The 15,620-nt window shown below is 50.1% G+C and overlaps 1 protein-coding gene across 1 annotated transcript in view; it reads right to left on the bottom strand.

Annotated features, from left to right (window-relative positions):
- The window catches only part of PLA2G4E (phospholipase A2 group IVE), a 44,835-nt gene extending 30,807 nt beyond the window's left edge, over window positions 1-14,028 (bottom strand). The window contains exons 1-3 of the mRNA XM_066342642.1: window positions 13,925-14,028; window positions 8,320-8,392; window positions 3,025-3,161 (exon numbers count right to left, since the gene is read on the bottom strand). Coding sequence (XP_066198739.1) covers window positions 3,025-3,161; window positions 8,320-8,392; window positions 13,925-14,020 — 306 coding nt within the window. The 5' untranslated portion in view covers window positions 14,021-14,028. The remainder of the gene's footprint in view (window positions 1-3,024; window positions 3,162-8,319; window positions 8,393-13,924) is intronic.
- Window positions 14,029-15,620: the final 1,592 nt, after the last annotated feature.

The raw sequence follows: 15,620 nt of genomic DNA, 5'->3' as shown, positions 1-15,620 counted from the left end.
AGTCTACTATTGGAGAATTTTGCAAGCTTGGCAGGGACCTGTGATGTATGAGGGATTTCATTTTACCTGAGGGAAGGACAGAAGGACAGAGAAATCAAGATTTCTGCCAAGATATGAAATGTGTTCAGCATTGAGGTATCAGGAGCTGAAGACAGCCCCTGTGGTGTTAGGAAACCCAGATCAGGGAAGCTAACATCTTAACACGCCAGGGGAGTGATGTGTGAAAGATGTAAGCATTCTGATGCTGCTAGGCTTGGGGTGGGGTGTTGGAACTCCATCCTCTGGTTCATCAGCTCTTAGAAGGTCTCATGGATGGTACCAAGGCAGTAGGTCAAAAGTTGAGCACCTACCCTGTCATCTGATGGAACTCTGAGGTCAATGGTGTCAAGTCACAGGAATTAACCTCTGAGGCCTCTTGTTCTAAGGATCCTGGGAGACATGGGTAGGAACTGGGTTTGCTTTGTTGCTCCCTATTTGGTAGACATGAGGTGGTTTTGGGGTTTGCAACTGAATGAGATCGGTTGACCTTGTAATTATTAGAAACACAGGTACATTTCAGAACCAACCCGGTAGCCTCCTAGATCTTTAGACAAAGGAAGTGTAAATTCTGATTTCAAGATGGTCAATTGGGTGCACATTGAAATCCCTTTCTTTCACCAAAACCAGTGGTGGCATTAAGCCAGTTCACACCAGTTCAGCAGAACTGATACCTAATTTTTTGTTGAGTTTGGAAACCCACCAGTTGTTAAAATGGCACTTGTAATCACGGTTCTGTCTAAAGGGGGTGCCTGGGAAGCCACCCAATGTGGAAATCACAAATTTACATTCCTTACTCTTTTTTAATGTTCATCTGTGCAACATTGTATTGTAAGTGCCTGTGGTAATGTTCATTCCATCCATAGGTGAAAAAAATGGCAAGTGAGGACGCCAATCAAGAAGCAACATAGAGCCTGACCAGGTGGTGGCACAGTGGATAGAGCATCAGACTGGGATGCGGAGGACCCAGGTTCAAGACCCCGAGGTCAGAGCTTAAGCGTGGGTTCATCTGGTTTGAGCAAAGCTCACCAGCTTGGACCCAAGGTCACTGGCTCAAGCAAGGGGTTACTCAGTCTGCTGTAGCCCCAAGGTCAAGGCACATATGCGAAAGCAATCAATGAACAACTAAGGTGTGGCAACTAAAAACGAATGATTGATGCTTCTCATCTCTCTCCCTTCCTGTCTGTCTGTCCCTATCTATCCCTCTCTCTGTCTCTGTAAAATTATTAATAAATAAAATAAATGGTTAAAAAAAGAAAACTCAGCAATTAAAAAAAATGTTTTAAAAAAGCAGCATGGAAATATCTTAAATAACAGTTTTGTTTTTTGTCAGGTATTATTTAATATTTTTATTAATATTTTAAAACTCGTTCTTATAATATAATCTAGTTTTGTGTGCCTCTTTTATTGTTCTTATTTAAGTATTAAATGCATGAAATAATAAACTACCTTTTGGTATATCATTTTTTATTCTTTAAACAGTCATTAGGACAGAGAACTGGTTGTTAAATTATTTCAGTCCCACCACTGACCAAAACCATGTATATAATAGATGTTTTTAAAACAATAAATATTACAAGTATTTGTCATGAACCAGAAATGGAGAAGCATGCCTAAAATATGAAAGCAGTGAGCTGGATAGGGCTTCTGGGTCTCAAGCATTTCAACACCAGTTGATGCCCTCACAGTGAGGCCAAGTTTCTCATAAGGAGCAGTCTGCTGAGTCTGTCACAGCTCAGGATGCTCAGGGAGAATTCTGCAAGGAGATGTGAACTTGACTCAGAGTAACCATATGTATGAATAAGACCAAAGCCATGCCTGACCAGGTGGTGGCGCAGTGGATAGAGTGTCGGACTGGGATGCAGAAGGACCCACGTTCAAGACCCCGAGCTTGCTAGCTTGAGCGCGGGCTCATCTGGTTTGAGCAAAGCTCACCAGCTTGGACCCAAGATCTCTGGCTTGAGCAAGGGGTTACTCAGTCTGCTGTAGCCCCACGGTCAGGGCACATATGAGAAAGCAATCAATGAACAACTAAGATGTCACAATGAAAAACTGATGATTGATGCTTCTCATCTCTCTCCCTTCTTATCTGTCTGTCCCTGTCTATCCCTCTCTCTGACTCTATCTCTGTCTCTGTAAATAAAAATTTAAAAAAACCAAAAGACTAAAGCCATGAAGTACATCAACAAATGAAAGAATATACACCCAGGGAATTAGAAATTATAAAGCAAGCTAAAAAGAATTTAAGATAGAGAAAGCCCTCTGGATGTAATTAGACTGGTTTTGGACCTACTAAATAGAATGGCTCTTCTGTTCTGTGTATTCTACTTGGACTATGTTCTGGAAGGAACTGGAAGCACATTCTATTTGGGCCAGGAGACACAGTTCCAGAAAAATTAGGTAGGATAAGAGAGACCAGAAGGAAGGTGGAAGAATAAGCAGACTTAGAGAGTAACAAATATGGGAGGCTGAGGCCTTGGCCGGTTGGCTCAGTGGTAGAGCGTTGGCCTGGCGTGCAGAAGTCCTGGGTTCGATTCCTGGCCAGGGCACACAGGAGAAGTGCCCATCTGCTTCTCCACCCCTCCCCCTCTCCTTCCTCTCTGTCTATCTCTTCCCCTCCTGCAGCCAAGGCTTCACTGGAGCAAAGTTGGCCCGGGCGCTGAGGATGGCTCTGTGGCCTCTGCCTCAGGCGCTAGAATGGCTCTGATTGCGGCAGAGCATCGCCCCCTGGTGAGTATGCCAGGTGGTTCCTGGTCGGGTGCATGCGGGAGTCTGTCTGACTGCCTCCCCCTTTCCAAATTCAAAAAAAAAAAGGGAGGCTGAAAGGAGTAGATGAGTTGGAAGACAGGTCAAATAGGAGGACAAGAAGTAGGTGGAAATAAAGACACATGCGCAGAAGAAAGACACATAAGCAAAGAGAAGGACAAGCAGGCAAGGAGGGGATGGAAATGCAGGCGGGGCAGACAGGTGCAGTCTTCCGCATCTTACCTTCACCTGGCTCTGGATCTGGAAGTTGAAGCTTTCATTCCACTCTGGGTTTGTGCAGTTGGAGATGGTCCTAGTCCTCAGCCTCTCTTGAGAAGCGGTGGGCAGCCAGAGGCTCACATAGCAGTCTGTCTGGCTCACTGTCAAATCAAGAAAAGGGTGGAGAGAAGGGTGAGGTGCCAACCCAGGTCCAGAGAAGAAAGAGTGGGAGTCAAAAGAAAACTTCAGACAAGTCACTTCCAGAGCAAGAAGGCCTTGTCTCCTTCAGGTCCCCTCCTTACTCATGAATCTGACTCTCCAGAGACTTTTGTCTTAAAACCCTGAGAAGGTCACAGACTGCAGGCTAGAGGTTTCACAGAGGGGTCCTAGGTCTCACTGACTGTTCTCATGGACAGATGGCCTCTGGCTCATATCAGAAACACAAAGCTCTCAGATTTGGGACAAAGTATGACTGTACAGTTTTCTCTCGCTAGGGAAAGGTCTTGAGGACCAGCCCCAAAGGGTCCAGTTTCCCTCTTGCATTAACCAAAGGCACCAGGGAAACCAAGGTCACGTTCAGGTCTTCCTCTGAGCTGAGGAGAAGCAAGGATTAGAAGGGACACAGTCTGTTGTGAGTCAACCCCGAGGGCCCCAGTGGGAAAAGGTTAGGGAGGAACAAGCTATTCAGCAGGATATAGGAACAGAGACCAACACCTACCTACGTAATGTCCTTGACTCTTTTTTTTTTTTAATTTTATTTATTCATTTTAGAGAGTAGAGAGAGAGGGAGAGAGAGAGAGAGAGGGGGGGGGAGGAGCTGGAAGCATCAACTCCCATATGTGCCTTGACCAGGCAAGCCCAGGGTTTCGAACAGGCGACCTCAGCATTTCCAGGTCGATGCTTTATCCACTGCGCCACCACAGGTCAGGCCTGTCCTTGACTCTTGCGTTGAGTCAATTGAACTCCTTTGATCTCTCCAGCCCACCCACATTGCCCCACTTGCACTGCCAGTGCCTCACTACAGGTTACCTTCGTCTCTGCTGTCTCTTTCCCACTAGGCACCCTGTCTTCTGTCTTGCCCTACTCTAATCTTTTCTCTCAGTAGAAACCAGAGGGGTCTTTTTAGATCTGACCATGTTACTCCCCAACTGAAAATCCTTTAATGGCTCCCATATGCCCTCAGGCAGGAGTCCCAGCCACTCAACATGACAACTTCCCCAGCCTTAGCCTTATCTTTCCACCCTCCCTACACAACAGCCCCTGCCTAGCTCCCAAACACACATGTACATGCACACACACATGTATACACACACAGGTGCACACATCTTCACACCTACACTCGAGATTTCAGCCAAGCCCAATCTCTTGTAGGTCTCAGAAGGTGCCACGCTGTTTGTCATCCTTCTGCCTAGAATGCCCTTCTCTTCTGCTTTCACGTCACCTCCTTGGCTAGCCCCTTCAGGTTTCAGAAGGAACCTCTTCTGGAAGCCTTCCCCGAGCCCTCACATCTGGGCCACGTGCCCCTCCCAGCCCAGAGCCTTCTGCTCTTCTCCAGGCAGAACACTGACTCACACTGCACCCCGACCACTGGCAGACCAGAAGACCATGTGTCAGTACTTACTAGATATTTATTGAGTAAATGAATGAATGTATAAGCCCAACTTCCTGCTGTTGGGCTGTATCAGTACCCCAGAAATTCTAGGCTGAGTCACCACAAATCGAGGTAAGCAAGTTGATGTGCCTAATCCCTCCGCCCACAGGGAGACTCCCTAGGGATCGGCAGAGGCCCCTGGGCCTGTAACCTTCTCCTTGGGTCTGCCTCCTGTACACTGGAAGCCTACAGGCAGCGCCGCCGCCCATTTCACACCCATTTGCTTAGCATGACATAATGAACTCCCTCTAAAAATCCCTTTTCTAGATAAATAAAATGCCCAAAATTCTCTCACTAAACCCATTAAATAAAATCTCAGTATTTTTGGCCGGGAAGAGATAGGGAAAATCAGACACCCATACCTCAAGTGTTAAGTTGTTTTTCAGTCCTTAAACAGAGCGCTGGCCCCTCCTCCTACCCCACAAGTTGGGAAGAAGGAGAACGCCTCCCAAAGAAGAGGTAACTCTGGGGAGGGAGGAATGACGGAGTCCATAGTGAGGCCCGGATGGAGATTCGGAGCCGGCGTCATCAGCTGACTGTAAGGACAGTGACTGCTGTGCTTGCAAGGAAGAATGGTCAGTTGAAAGTGACCCAAATCTGAGAATTTCAGAGACTGCAGGGGATTTCCTAGGCATAGATAGGTTCTAATCCTTGTTCCCTGTGGAATGACAGAGGCTTGGTCATCTGAGTGACATGCATCCTTTCCTGGAATATGGGTGTAAAAATGACTCAATGCTTCGTACGGATGTGGAGAACACAGTCTTCCTGATACCTCTACAGACACCTGTTTCACATCCCTTGGCATGCTTGTTTGCATTTTACTTTATTTTCCCAGGAGGAATAAAAACCTGTGGTAGCTGGGAGGTTTCTGGGCTGACTGCCTGCCAGTGCTGGCCCAGGACTGGGTGGCTCACTCCCTGACTAGGGGGTGGTTGCTCAATCTCTTCTCTTTCATCTCCTTGAACTCTTGGAAACTCAGACAAATGCTAGAGGCCGAACCATAAAGGAAAGTGCTTTTGATCCAAGCCAGAAGGGAATAATTTGGGGTGAGGGTAACCCAGGACCTGGGAGGCATCAAAATGGTCTCAAACACCAGCCGTGACACCGTGGCATCCAGACACAATGTGCCACCGTGCATGTCCCCCAACCCTGTTCCTCAAGGAAAATGAAGAAAACATAAACAGCGAGGGGTGCTGAAAGGAGACCAGGTACCCTCAAAAGACAGCCTGTGTGTGGAAGTGCATGTGGGGGAGGAGAAAGGGGTGGTGAAGCCGAACCTCCGCCTGTTTTTCTGGCTGTCTGCTCCCCTATCCCCCTACTACCTCTGGTGAGGGGGTGGCCGGGAAAGGACAGAAAAGGCCCGGATGATGGGAAGGTCTGAGCACACAGCTACAGGCAGGGCTGGGACAGACACCCCTGGAGAGGGTTGGAGGTGGGCGTGTGCAGCTGAGAGCATGTGAGAGCTGTGCTGTCCCTGAGGGGAAGTGTGGCATGGGAGATGAAGGTAAAAGAGGCCACCATGCCCCCAGCCCATGGGACTCCTCCAGACTCCTTGGATCGCTAACTGGTGGGCAGCAAGGCCTTGAGAAGCCTGAGAGGAATCCCTGGCCCTCTGCTGGCCCTTTTGGCAGAACTAAGCCCACAGTGGACATTCACCAGAACTGCTTCTGCTGGAACGGGCTCTGGTACTCACTGTCCAGGGGACATGGTCTGAATCCTTCTGATCCCATTGCTTTCCTTAGGGCACAGGGCCCTCCCTCCTCCATCCTCTACACTCATCCGTGCATGGCAGTGACAGCTTCTAAGAAAGTTTCCAAGCCTCCAGGACAATCCACACAAGAGCCCTGGGGAAGCCATGCAATCCCTTTCTCCAGAACTCAGGCACCCCATCGCTTAGATCCTTATCTCTCCTCTGCCTGGCTTCCTTACCCGTCACCACTGTGCCCAGTCCTCCTTCTTCTGACTTGCCCCCTTTTCTCCCCAGCTCTCTAGACCTGAGATCGAACACTTTCATTAACCCTTGTGTGCAAAATGGGCCTCATTGTACTACCCTTAGTTTGTTGGGAGGATCAAATGGTTTTTGGAAGTCTGGTCCTTAGCTGGTCCCAGCAGGTATTCTGGGGATATATTCCTCTCTGTCCTCGAGTATGGCCCCTTCCCAGACTGAGCTCCCTGGACCTCTGGATGCTCACGCCCTGCCCCTCTCAAACCCCGGCCCCCAGTGCAGCCTTCCTTCGCTACTCGCAGTTTTCAGTGTCCTCCTTTGGGTCTGAATTCTGTAGTGATAAGATTAGAATACCATAGTCTGTGACTATTCTACAACCACTTTGGGCACAGATGTCTCCCCTTGTTAAAAAGCATGCTTGATATCTTGGCTCTGTGCATTCTCTCTCCCTGAGTTGAATCTCAGGGCAGTGGGAGTATATAATGCAGCTTTGAGGAACCCTGGCGGCTGCTGGGCCATCTTTATGTGGTCACCAGTGAATGGGAGCACCCCTTCAGTGGTGGGGCCTTGACACTGAGCTTTCTCCTCCTTGAGGTCCAAGGTTTCTCTAGGGATGGAGGGAAGACAAGAGAAGCAAACAGAGGGATTTTAGGTTTTCCTAATCTCTTGAAATGCCACCCCAAATACAGGTATGAGGGGAATATCCTGCCCACCTAAACGATGTCACTTCTTCCTGAAGCCAGAGACTTCCCTGAGCCCCATGGCCTAGGAAAGCTGCAGGGCTGGAATGAAGGTGAAGATAAGGCTGCAAGAAAACGTTGTATAAATAGCCCTGGTGGCCCTTGCCGGTTGGCTTAGGGGACAGAGTGTCAGCCAGCATATGGACATCACAGGTTCGATTCCTGGTCAGGGCACACAAAAGAAGCGACCATCTGCTTCCCCCTACTTCCTCTTCCCATTTTCTCCCCCTTCCCTTCCTGTATCCAGTGGCTCAATGGGTTCGAGCATCACCCCAGTGCTGAGGATGGCTCAGTTGGTCCGAGTGTGTCAGCCTCAATTGCCAAAAATAGCTCAGCTGATTCATGCATCGGCGCTAGACAGGGGTTGCCGGGTGGATCCCAGTTGGGGTGCATGCAGGTGTCTGTTTCACTATCTCTCCTAATCACTTAAAAAAATAGCCTTGGTGAGTCAAACCACATCACGAGGCCAACCTGCAGAACTAGCATGGGCCCTAGGACCCAAGATGGGATCCAGGTCCTAAGAACAAGCATTGGGACAAGGTCAGCAGCTGGCTCCATGATGCCTAAGGGCCTCTCCTTCCTCTGCACCCCAAACACCCCCTAAACTCATGCAGATGCAAGGAGTGTGGGAAAAGCTGGTGCTCCTGGAAAAGGACACTGGGGAGAGGGCAATGGGAGCAGAGAGTGAGGCGAACTGTGCTCTTGAACACGGGGGCTGAGAGTGCCCAGGTTACAGCCAGTGGAGGGGCACGAAGACTGATATAAACCCCAAAGTCTGAAATACAACCTGAGTGTAGAACACACACACACACACACACACACACACACACACGCACACACACGCACACGCACACACATGCACACACACGCACGCACACGCGTGCGCAAACACACACCCCTACCTGACCATTTCTCTAGCCAGGGCTTGTCTCCATCCAGGCCCCATAGGCGGAGAAAAAGAAAAGTGAGAGGAAGATACTTACCCATGTCAGCTTGTCTGATGTTTCTCATCCGGATGACCCTCACTGTTAGCAGGTAGCATGGAGACTGCCCCTCCTATGGATTGAGAGGACAGTGGACTCACTATCCAGGCAATGATGGCAGGTGGCCTTCACAGAGAGAGCAGCTCAAGCTGGCCACAGACTCTCACTGCCTGGACGCAAGAAGCCTCCCCATGGTCAATTCACATTTCTGGGCCTTGGAGGACTCTCTGGTTCCAGGGTGAGGGGTTTTCTCCTAACCCCACTCTGAGCCAGCACACCCTGGAAGAGGGATAACTGCATGCCTGTTCTGTTCATGTCTGTCCTGTCTGAATCTTGGGATTTGAAGCCCTTTCCCTGAAAGTTTTTTGGTTTTGTTTTTGTTTTTAAGAAAAAGGGAGAGAGAGAGAGGGAGGGAGGGAGATAAGAAGCATCAACTCATAGTTGCATCACTTTAGTTGTTCATTGCTTCTCATATGTGCCTTACCAGGGGGGCTTAAGTCGAGCCAGTGACCCCTTGTTTAAGCCAATGACTTAGGCTCAAGCCAGCAACCCTGCACTCAAGCCGGATGAACCTGCACTCAAACCGGCAATCTAGGGGTTTCAAACCTGGAACCTCAACGTTCCAGGTTGACACTCTACCCATTTTGCCATCACTGGTCAGGCTCCCTGAAAGTTTTACCCAGGTTTAGATGAATCTGGTTTTTTAAAGCACATGCATGAGAAAGAGACAGACAGACACACAGGCAGGAAGGGAAAGAAATGAGAAGCATCAACTCATAGCTGTAGCACTTTAGTTGTTCATTGATTGCTTTCTCATATGTACCTTGACTGGGGGGCTCCAGCTGAGACAGCAACCTTGGGCTTCAAGCTACAGACCTTGGATTTTAAGCCAGTGACCTTTGGGCTCAAGTCAGCATCCATGGAGTCATGTCTATGATCCCATACTTAAGCCAGTGACTGCGCTCAAGCTCTTGAGCCCATGTTCAAGCTGAAGACCTCAGGGTTTCAAACCTGGGTCCTCAGCATCCCAGGTCAATACTCTATCCACTATGCCACTGCCTGGTCAGGCATAATCCTCATAAGAGCTTTGCAATAGAGGTGTCAATATCTTTTTTTAAAAATCGAGATAGAATTGACATATAACACTGTACTAGTTTTAGGTATACAACATAATGATTTGATATATTGATACATATTTCTATATATTACGATACAATCACCACAATAAGTTTAGTTAACATCCATTACCACACATAGTTACAATTTCTTTCCCTTGTCATGAGCTGTTATCATTTTAAGGTTTGTCCTTCCAGACTCTTCCGGGGCTTAATTCTAACCAGCAACAATAGAGGGATGGCTGGGAAGGATGGTACTTAGTCCCTGAGACAGATTTGTCAGTCATTTTTAGGCTCTCCTCCTTGTCTCTCCCTAACAGCTGCCTCAAACTCAGAAAAAAAGACAATCTTCCAGTCATATAAAATTTAAGGATTCTTTTTTGTGAGATTAGCTCTAAAGTATTGAATATCTTCACAGTCAATAACTTGCTCTAACAGGATTCTGTTTTGAGCTTTGTCACTTGGGTCAAAGGCCACACCACTTCTCTTCTGGTTCTAGAATCATGGCTGTGGCCTTTGGCCACACCTCCTCTGGGCACAGTGGGTTCCTTACTCCTCACTCCCCACCTGGGCAAAGTGGCATCATGGGCTGATCTGGTGAGAAAGGAGGAGTCAACTTTCACCCAGGAGAGCAGTTCTGGCAGAGCCTGTTCCCACTGGCCCACTTTCTCAGAGGACAACGAGGACTCCAAGTGGGGAGCTGCCCTGGGCTTCAGCCAGGCAGGGGTCAGTCCTCAGGGACATTTTATAGTGTCAAAGGGCTCTGAACCCACGGCCCTGGTCCTCTCAGCCATTACCACCCTTATCCTGCTTCCATGAGGGACTGCCCTTGGCCCTGCCCGGCTCTCTTGTGTCTTCTCTAGAAGGGAATGAGTGTCCACAGGATCTCACCTGAGGCCTCCCTGCCTTCCAGGAAAAGCTCTCTGCTGTCATCTGATAACTTCCAACGATGCTGACCATTTCTTTCTTCTCTAACTCAGTAACAATAACCACATCAGCCGCCACCTGCTGAGTGTCTGCCATCTGCTAAGTGTTGTGTATATAACCTCCACGCTTTGTGTTGCTCAAGCCTTGCAATACCCCATGAGGCAGTTAGCCTCACTTCACAGGTGGCGAATTGGAACCTAACTCTTTTGACTTCAGGCACTCAGCTAGAATCAGAGGAACCCAAGTTTGAATTCAGTCCTAATTCTTAAGCCCATGTTCATGACCATGACTACACTGTCACCTCACTTGAAAGTGGCCCTTGGCAAACAGGAAGACTGGTGCTGCTGGCCCTTATCTCCTCATCTTTGGTCTTTTGCTCTAGAATATATTTTCCTGAAAAATTCTTCTTTTTACCCTGAATTTACCCCAAAGCTCAAAAATAACTTCCAAACTCTGGCCATTTTCCCACCTGCAGCGCTCTACAGAGTCCATGATCTCTCCTTCTTAAACAGCCAGAGCTCGTCAGAGTAGAAGGGTTCTTGGAGAAGTTTCCATTTTCTAATAGTCACAGAAGGCTCCGTGTGGTCTACCTTCTAGCCCAGGCAGTTGCGGGAGAGACCCAATTTCAAAGCCCTCTCCAAAGTCCAGCAGGGAGAGAGGGCCTGGTGGGTTAGAAAGAGCCCAGAGGGCAAGCTGGGAGGAAGGCAGAGGGAACATGGGACTCAGGTTTGGGGTCCAGATGTTTTTAGGAGCCACGGCTATGAAAAATGACCTTCATAGCTTAAAATGAGTATTTTCCCCTGATATAATATGCTCGATTGGAGTGGTTCTAGAGATAAGCATAAATTCATGGCCCCAGAGGTAACTGATTCACAGAAGAAAGATGCAGAAGAAGAAAGCACAGTGTCTGTGATTCTGCAGATAGGAACCAGAAACCAGGGAGGTTAAGAAACCCAAGTAAGGGTAGCTTATGGTATGCTAAGGGTAAGAACTTCAGGGATTGGACAAGCCTGTCCCTAGGATAGAATGCCCTGGCTAGCAGGCATGGTAAAAGTTGAAATAGCTAACAACAGGCAGGATCAGGCACTGTGCCCGCTGGGCCACAGCCCTGGAGCAAGGACAGGCGTGAATCCTAAAGTGCATGGGGCACTGGAGGGTCCCAGGGTAAGGACTAGGGAGCACTCAGGTGCTAGAGCTCCAGGCAGGGACTCTTGCAAACAGTCCAGAAGTGCATTTAAGACACATTAACAGCCAGTGCAGCTGTGTGGGGAGATGGCTGGAGAGCAGGTTTCCGGGACACCCTTGCTCAGGCTGGACACACATTGCTTCCAGCCTCCTCCCTGGCCTTGGTCCTTGGGGTTGGTCCTGCCAGGCCTTCACTTCTCTCCAGACCTCCTTAACATAAGGGGCATTGGCCAGCTCATATGGAAAAGATGCAGCCCCTTGACTCTCAGGAGTGGCCTTTATACAATCCAATAGTACCCCTTCCACCCCTCACTTTAGACAGACCTTTCGGTGGGAAGGCTGGAAAACCCAGTTCATTCCCCTGCCCCAGTGCGCCGGGGCCTGACTCCACCTGGCGCACCTGTCTGTTCTCATCCAGCGCTCCTACCATGCCCTGTAGAAGGCACCAGTATGCTTGACTGGCAGAGAAGACTGAGTCTCTCTGCAGAGAAACTGCATCTCACACAGGATCACACGGCCCAGAAGTAACAGGACTCAGAAGACAGGACGCTGGCCCTCACCATGAGTGAACCAAACCAGCTAAAATCTTGTTCCAGGTCATACCCTAGACTAGTTCATAGCAGAGGCAGGAGTAAAACCCTCAGCTCCCAATTTGGGACTCTCTTCACACCTCAAGAATCTAGCTACCACTACAAATTAGATGAATATTGAATTACAGATAGTCACTCAGGGTCAGGCTCCCAGGTAAGGGTGGGCATAGGAAGGAGAGTCTGACAATGACGTTTCAGAAGGGGTGGCTCTGACGCCCACCCTCGGGTCAGACCTACCCTAATCAAAGCACCCCAAGGTCTGGGGTGCTAAAGAGGGGAAGCCAGCTCCCATGGAGCCTGTGGGAACTCCCCTCCCCAGGGCTTCTCAGGGCAGGCTGGGCTAGTGATGCCATCTCCTCCTTTCCCGAGTGCTGGGTGGATCCACAGTTCCTTGCAACACCTGTGTCAGAGCTCAGACCAGGTGATCGCTTCCAGGATGCACGGGCCCTTCCTAAAAGGGAGAGCACTGGGGTGGTGAGGTGACTCTGTGGGAATCCAGAACATTTCCCAGCTGGTCCGAGCAACATCCTAGGCCAGGGGTCATCTGCAAGGAGCCACTATGGCTGTTTTCCCTTTTACCACCCAGGCTAGATGAGGGGGCAGGGCAAAAAGTCCAGCTCTGAAGCATGGACCCTCCAGGTCCGAGGGGGACAGAGGCAGTTCTGAGTTGCTCCACTCTCCCCTTTGAGGGAAGCTCTGTCCCTTCTGTGGAGGGACTCCAGAGCCCAGCCCAGACTCTTGGAGGCTCAGTAAGACTGGAAAGGGAGGAGCAAGTGTTGACTACCTCCTCCATGAAGCCTCCTCAGACCCACTCTTTCCCCTTCCAGCTAACATCTGTTTTTCATCTTCTATGCTCTCTAGCCAGTTATTAGCTCTGTAAATCATAGATGTCTAAAAATGTGAAGAATTTATATTGATCCTCCTAAGATACCCCTGTTCCCACAGCAGACTTGCACCTCTGAGGCTGTGAGGGCTAGTTAGCTGCTGACTAAAGTTTCCCCGAGGACTGCGGGGAAATGCGGGTGTAACCATGAAAGTCATGTCTATTGTGGCCAGGGCAGCAGGCAGCAGCACCATGCAGCACAGAGCTCCCCTCCTGCGCTCCTTGGAGGCTGATCAGGGTCTCCTTCACCCACCCCAAAGTGACAAGATCCTTTCAGGGCCTCACCCATCTCATTCAATGAGGTAGCGTGGGATGGAGGAAGGTAATGGGAAATAAGTTGTGGCTGCCAGTCCTTGACATGGCGCGCCTACAGCAAATTAGAAGAGTGAGATAAGATAGGAAAGTCAAGGCAGAGCTGGTCCAGAGCCTGGCGATCTGACCGCGATCATGGCTCTTCCTGTCAGGCTGAGAGAAGTTGGAGAGACCCAGGTAGCAGGCTTCTTGGCTGATGGTGACAGATCTCACCAGACATCACACTACACACTCACACCGCATGGCAGTTTAGGACGTTCACAGGGTAAATACCTGCTCACTGCCAGGGTAGGCCAAATATGGACCCCCACTCCTGTCAGTGATGAGCACTGTCTACCTGGCTGCTGGCCTGACCTGGCTCCCGGATGGCCCTGAGCCACTCCATGGCATCTTGTCAAGCCCATGGGTACCCACAGCTGGGCCAACCGCCGAGCCTCAGCCCCAGCTGGGCCGGAACACGTCCCCTGGTGCTAGGTAGGGACTGCTGCAGGAGAGGTGCTCCATGTCTCTGGAGTCCACAATGCCCCCAGCACCCCTGGGTCTGTCTCCTGCCCTCAGCCTCTGGCCCCACCCACCCAACACTGCTTCCTTACCTCCAAGGGGCAGGTGGGCAAGGGTCTGTCATTTTCTGCTTGACCTGGGTCTGGCAGGTAGTGGGAGACCCAGGCTGGTATCTGCTTCTGGAGCATCGCAACGGCTCTCCAACTGGGTTGCGAGACCAGGAATTTATACTCTGAGTCAGAGAGCTCTGCCCTCTGGATGCCTCTTGGCATTGGCTGGGATTGCCTGGGGAGGGATTAAGGCGGGTAAGCCGATAGGGAGCCCTGGCCTAGGCCTCTTGGTATCAAGGGACCTTCAGGTCTTAAGATCTTGGAAATGCAGGGACTAGCAAGAATTTAGCAATCTGCTGCCCCTAGAAACTCAGAATAACCAGCTGTGGAAACAGAGGGCAGCAGGAAGAGGATGCTGACCTTCATAACTTTAGGATAAGCCCACTCTCTTCATCTTATTGAGGTCCTGGCTCAGAGATGCCTCTCTGGGTGAATGGTGCCTGCCTTTAAACTCCACTTAGTCCCACAGCTTGAAACCACAGGAGCTGGGGGCAAGGACCTCATGGAGGCAGGGGCCATGGCCAGGGCTCCTAAAGTTAGAGGGTAATGAAAAGAAAATAGTTGCCCAAATCGTTGATGACGAGAGTTGGTCAAGGGCCAGTGCCCCCAGCCCTCCTTCCTGGGAGGCCAGGGAGAAAGAGGGTGTGCCCAGCCCCTGCCTGGTCTCAGGGCAGCTTAGAGGATGCTCCCGCCCCACCCAGCTGATCCCTATCTCACTAGGGGGCCTGGTGAGGTGGCTTCACCTGCTTGGCTACCCAGCTGGGTCTAGTGGGAGTTTCCTGCCTGAGCTATCGCCTGGGGCCCCACAACCGGCTTTTCTGGCCCACAGATTAAAGTGCATTTATGAAAATGAGGGTGAGATCTGAATACAGGGCTGATTGAGCCCAAGCACAGGGATGGAACCTGGTCAGAGGTATCTGTGGAACCTCTTCCAGTGCCAAGTAGAGGTTGTCCCCACCCTGCTCCCTTCTGCTTGCCCGGCCCTCCATAGTGGAAATGGGGCCTTGGCTTGGGCCCCACCCAGCCCATGTCCTTCCCTGCCCCTGACATCTATCCCACTGCCAAGGACACAAACTCAGCACGCACACCCCTCAGTGGACTCTACTAAATTCAATTTCATTTACACACTTAGTGAGTGCCTACCGCAATGCTAAAAGAGAAAATCCCAGGCTTGAAGTTGCTGACAGTCCATCTGGTGAGCCAAATGCTTCCAACCCCTCGGGGGCTCAGAGGTGCGAGTCACCTGTGGGACAGGGGTATCCTAGGAGGATCAGTATAAATCCTTCACATCTGTAAACATCTGTGGTGTACAGAGCTAACAACGGATGAGAGAGCACAGGTGAAAAATGCATGTCATTTGGGAAGGGAAAGAGTGGGTCTAAAAGGCTTCATGGAGGAGGTGGCATCTAAGTGGGCCTTGGAGGATGGGTAAGATCTCAGTAGCTAATGAGATATGGGAAAGGCATGACAGAAGGAAAGAGCAGCGTGAAGGAAGAATAGGGAGGCCTGAAAGCAAGGTATTTCTCAGGTATACAAGTGGTCTGGTGTCAGAGTAGAGTTAGAGAGTAGGACAGAGGAGGGGACAGAAGTTGGGCAGAGAGAAGGGAGGCCTGAGAAGGAACAAATCTGGAAAGATACATTAAGGCCCAACAGTCATGACCCTCAAAGACCATGCTTT

This window comes from Saccopteryx leptura, chromosome 6 (genome assembly GCF_036850995.1).
Source record: "Saccopteryx leptura isolate mSacLep1 chromosome 6, mSacLep1_pri_phased_curated, whole genome shotgun sequence".
In the NCBI taxonomy this organism is placed as follows: domain Eukaryota; kingdom Metazoa; phylum Chordata; class Mammalia; order Chiroptera; family Emballonuridae; genus Saccopteryx; species Saccopteryx leptura.
This window is presented reverse-complemented; position numbering and strand designations above follow the sequence as displayed.